General features: G+C 47.5%; 1 protein-coding gene across 1 annotated transcript; it reads right to left on the reverse strand.

Moving 5' to 3' along the window:
* Window positions 1-215: 215 nt before the first annotated feature.
* Window positions 216-1,895, reverse strand: LOC123133373 (putative serpin-Z12). Its single transcript, XM_044552866.1, has one exon. It carries the CDS (start codon window positions 1,719-1,721, stop codon window positions 456-458), a length of 1,266 nt encoding a protein of 421 aa, XP_044408801.1. The 5' UTR covers window positions 1,722-1,895; the 3' UTR covers window positions 216-455.
* Between the last annotated feature and the right edge of the window lie 3,364 nt (window positions 1,896-5,259).

Below are 5,259 nucleotides of genomic sequence, written 5' to 3' on the forward strand. Positions count from 1 at the left end.
TGTTATGGCTAGAACAAGATTTAGTTTCTTTAAAGCATCATCCTTCTGGATGCCCAGACAGTTCTCCTTTGTGTTGGATCCTCATTGATCTACAATGATAATGCTGAAGAGTGAAGACCTCAGTCCTTAGAGATTTGCCCAGATTGCTGATCCTCGTTAATATATTATATAAATGGTGACTTCACCTGGATGCACTGTCTCGCTGCTATGTCCAATTCTGTGTGGCAATCTTGTAACTAATCTTGCTACCAAGAGACAGACTGAATACGAGAGCCTCTTCTTCCAGTAACGAGTTTGATCTGAGACATGATTTGTTGCATAATGGTTCGAGCTCTTAAGCAAAGCAAGCAATAATATTGTACAAGTACTTCTTTTTTAATGGAGATCAGCACTCACCCCTGCCTCCTACTGCATTTGGAGTATTCAACAACCAAATGGTTCCCCATTTTACTCAATTAGCGAGAGGGATTAACCACATGACCCAAGAACAGCGTTGTGCCCGTCCTCTCCTCAACCACGGCAAACAAGAAGGGCCGATCCGCCACAAAATCCACAAAGTGCGGCGGCTCGCTTGGAAGCGCGCTGCCAGCCATGTCTGTGGCCGTGGCAGCAGAGGCCACGGTGCCTTGCTCGTCCACCTCGATGGTGGCCTTGTGGTGCACCCCGCCGATGGAGAGCCGTCCATCCCCGCCGCTCACCATGCCTGAGAAGTCGCCGCCTGCAAAAGCACTGGTGACACCAAGCTTCCGCATGTCCGACGACGCCTCAAACTCGGTCGTGAACTTGAACTTGGGGACCATGAACCGCCGTACTTCAACCTCCTCTTCTGGTGTGTGCTTCCTGATGAACTCCGGCGATGACACCGCCATGTCATAGAGATCCGTGAGGCTGAGGGTGCCGCTGTCCGGGAGAAGGATAAGCATGTAGAATGCAGCACGGTGGTCGCCATCGTTCCTGTAGGGAAGCTTGAGGGCCCTGAAGCCCGGGTAGAGCGCGATGTATTGTGACCGGCCTGTCGTCATGGCCGGCACGCGCACGGTGGCGCCGCCTGGGGTGTGGAACGGCGCGGTGAAGACGTCGAACGGCTCAGGCCACGTGCCTTTGAAGTAGAGCGCGTTGGCAAGGACGACCGCCGTGGACGAGTCGACGGAGCCGGGAGGGAGGATGTGACGGATGCGCTGCTTCGTCGCGTCCGCCACGAAGTCGTTCACGCGCCGCCTCGCCTGCTCGGCCCCCGACACGAAGTCCACGGACTCCGCCGTCGCGGCGTACCGCGACGCTCCGGTGGCCGTGAACTCCGGCCTGAGCGCCCGCCTCCGGTCGACCCACACGCCGCAGGCGAAGGACGTCTGCTTTAGTCCGTTGAGTCTGCCGACAAGCTTGATCGCCGGCGCACGGTGGAGCTCGTCGAGCGACGCTGACCCGAGGAGCCCGAGGAGCTCCCTGCGCGTCTCGCCTCGCGCGCCGGCGGCGACCATCGCGAGAGCCGCGTGGATCGACAGCGGCGAGACGACGAAGTTGCGGCCCGTGCCGGCCGCCGCCCGGACGCCGGCCTCCCTGGCGAGACTCAGGCCCGACGCGTTCCCGGCCGCGTCGCTGACCACAGCTTTCTTCTCCTCAGAGTGGCCACCGGGAGGCGCGCCGGCGAAGAGGGTCGAGCAGAGGTGCCATGCGGCGAACAGGGCCAAGCAGAGGAGGACGGTCTTCCCGAAGCGCGACATCGGAATGGCCGTGGGTTTGTGGTAAGACGCAGACAGGATCACCGGCGATCTGACGACGAAGACAGCCGGCGGCGGGCAGGAGTCCAGTTCTGTAGGAGCTGACGCGGTGTGGGTTAGGTAGGGTTAGGTGCACAACGGACTGATGGGCCTCGAGTCCAGTCCCGGATGGAGGAGAGAGACTGTGGACAGGTCGTTCTTGATCTGGGATGGAGTACTACGGAGTAGTATAATATTTTTCATTTTCTCAAAAAAAGGATATTTTTCAAATAAGAAACCACTACAGTGGCAGGAGTATATTAATTGCACACATATATTAGGTAGGATATAATTTGTGTATTTTCTTGAAGGGATATTATTTGTGTATTAATTATGTGATCAGCGGTGTTGATATCTAGGTCCTTGCATTGGTTTAGTTTCATGGTCGAGATTAATTGAATTTGCCCCTTTGAATCTTTTTATATTGTTATATTAGTTATTGCTTTATTCTACCCAAGAAAAATACTCTAGATGATTAGGGTTCAAGTACTTCGCCTGCTTTTTTATCATCATTGAGTTATCTATATGACCATTGGTGAATTCGTTCACCCCTCCATGCACCCTGCATGTGTGCTCTGGCACGATATTGCTGGCACATGAATAAACAAAGACCAGGTCAAAAATAGCTACTAGGTGATGGTGGGGTATTCACCAGGGGCTGGGGGAGGGGATGTGTCACTAGTAGAAAACAGGCATTTGTCCCGGTTCGTTAGGGTCTTTAGTCAAGAACCGGGACTAATAGGTCGTTACTAATGCCTCCCCTTTTAGTCCCGGTTCTTACACGAACCGGGACAGATGGGCATCCACGTGGCCGATGTGGGCAGCCCAAGCAGGGGAGCCTTTGGTCCCGCTTGGTGACATAAACCGGGACCAAAAGGCTTCCACGTGTCAGCAGCTGGCTGAAGCTGAGGTTTTTCTTTTTTCTTTTTAAAAAAAGTGGCTGGTTTAGGGGTTTTGGGGTTAATTTTAGGTTGTTATTAGCTAGCTAATAGAGAGAAGTGTCCTCTCTTATATCTTCGTCCTTGGTTTACCAACGCTACTGCTATGTTCATTTCACCCGCTGATATATAATAACTCATGCATGCTCGCATCATATATCATCATATATAATAATAAGTCCTACTATCATGCATCATCATACAACTTCTACTCGTTATTAATGACAAGTCATACGATCATCATCCTCATAGTCATCGAACCCAACCCTACATAATTGGTCTTAGCACATGATCATCAGTATCAAGTAGGACCTAAACACCCTTAAGGTAAAATACCATAGAACAATATAGACCCTGACTCTCCATTATGAAGAATGGAGATCATCCTGTCTTCAATTCTTGTGCTTCGCCTCCTTTTGCTTCCAAGAAGCTCCTTACGACTGTCCATACATTTTTTCCATTCTTTGATTGTCATGTCTTCACTTCTTTTAGAAATCCGGTATGGACAGTTGAGATTCGTAGGACAACCTGGTTGTATGTTCAAAACATCAAGGCGACCATGCGTATACATCAGATGAGGCACACAATCATTCAGGATTATCTGTTGAAAAAACATAGTAATAACTTCGTAGTTAGCAATGATGTACTAGTTTTAGAAAGATGCAAAAAGATGCACAGATGTCGTAATAGTAAAAAATCTTACTAGGGTATCTCCATGGTAGTTACCGTAGTTCAATACGTGCACTAGTGGCACGTATTGACCATAATGTTGAGGAGTTCGATTGTAGACATTAAAATTCTCAAGATTAGTACAAAATGCGATCAGATGATTTTTCTCCTTATAAGTTAATTCGGAGCCATCGGTGTAGTGGGTTTTGTCTACTATCTTCCGCACATTCTTTGAAGAATGAAAATAAGCTGCCAACTATTTTGAAATAAACAATATAAATTACTTAATAACTATGTTAAGCACACATGGGGAAGAATTGGAGGTGTATTCACAAGGACCCAAATGTCCACATTATCTTGCTCGATTGTAGGATCACCAAGATCCATGGTGACAAGCATACCCTCATCAAAACCATACATCTTACAAAGTGCTTCCTAATTTTTGCAACCAAAATGGGTTACACACTCAGCATTGTACAACTTACTTTAAAATCCACACCATGATGGGTCCTTAGGAGAATTTTTTTGGTTTCCATACTTTCATGGTCTTCAAAGCCCATCATCTCCAAGACACAGCGTCTTGCATAGCATGGGATGAGCTAGCCGAATTGGAAAAGATGGAAAATACACGTTAAAATAGTTGAAGTCGTGCTTAATTACGAAAAAAACTATTGTCGCCATTGCGTACCATATGAACATCGAATGTCTCCTCGAGCTTAATGCTGAAGCACCGATCTTCGTCCAGCTCAATGAACCTATCGCACATACCTCGATCGTCGTGGCACCAGTCACACTCCCCCGGGCGGTTTTCATCGTCCGAGTACGACATTTCCGGCCTAAGTTCATAATTTAAATATTAAACTTGTACAATTAAATATATATACTAAAAACGTAAATTAGATCATTATTATTAATCACGGGTTGACTATCGGTGATGGTACATAGATCCTCCTTTCATTCCCGAGTGCATTATTACACCAAATTGTCTAGCACACGGGAATGAAGGAGAAGCTACCCCCACGACGGCGTGGATGATGGAGGGTGCTCCTAGATTTCTGCATAGGATGCTCTTCAATTTTAGCATTCAAAGTAGGAGTACTTTTCCAATATGAGCATTCAATAAGCAAAACCAAATCGTAAAATAAAGTAGTATTCAAATTAGCATGCATTCAATTATAATCAAAAGTACATCATCTCTTGTGTCCGTACATCATCGAATATTATCACTAATACTCCTTGAATACCGTCATACATATAGCATCGCTAATTAATACAGCTAGAACCGTAGCGCCCGACGGGTATCGTCGCGAGCGGTGGACACCCAAAGATAAGGAACCATCACAGGATCATAGCTCCAGTGAGATCCCTGAAGAACCTGCCAGGTATTGTCGAACTTGCCCTCCAATGCAACCATGTAGCGATGGACGTGCTCGTCCTCCTCGCTGACATGGTGACGTACCACCTCCGCGGTGTCCGGAAGCCTCGGCACCGTCACTGGCCCATGCGACCGCCACCAAACAAGGATCGGGTCAACAACGGGCTGCCTCCTTATCAACCTACGTCCCCCGGAAGGTAGCACCTCCCAATACCAGCCCAGCGGAGCCCAGTCCCGAACATGGCCCTGATCAAGCAGGCCTCCACCGCTGAGTCGACGACGACGAGGATGCGGGATAGGCATCATCGACGCCGATGCGTGAACTACTTCTATATATAGTTAAATAAAGTAGTTTTATTAATTAAATCAACTAGTTCAACTACTAAGCACTTACTATAAATAAATAAAGTAGTACTTACTAAAAACAAACTACTTCTATATATAGTAAAATAAAGTAGTTTATTAAATCAACTAGCTAGTTCAACTATATATGAAGCACTAAATAAAATAAAGTAGTATT

The sequence above is a fragment of the Triticum aestivum genome, chromosome 6B (genome assembly GCF_018294505.1).
Source record: "Triticum aestivum cultivar Chinese Spring chromosome 6B, IWGSC CS RefSeq v2.1, whole genome shotgun sequence".
Taxonomy (NCBI): domain Eukaryota; kingdom Viridiplantae; phylum Streptophyta; class Magnoliopsida; order Poales; family Poaceae; genus Triticum; species Triticum aestivum.

Coding starts and splice junctions, on each gene's coding strand:
- LOC123133373 (XM_044552866.1), bottom strand. CDS start 1,721: ATGTCGCGCTTCGGGAAGACCGTCCTCCTCTGCTTGGCCCTGTTCGCC.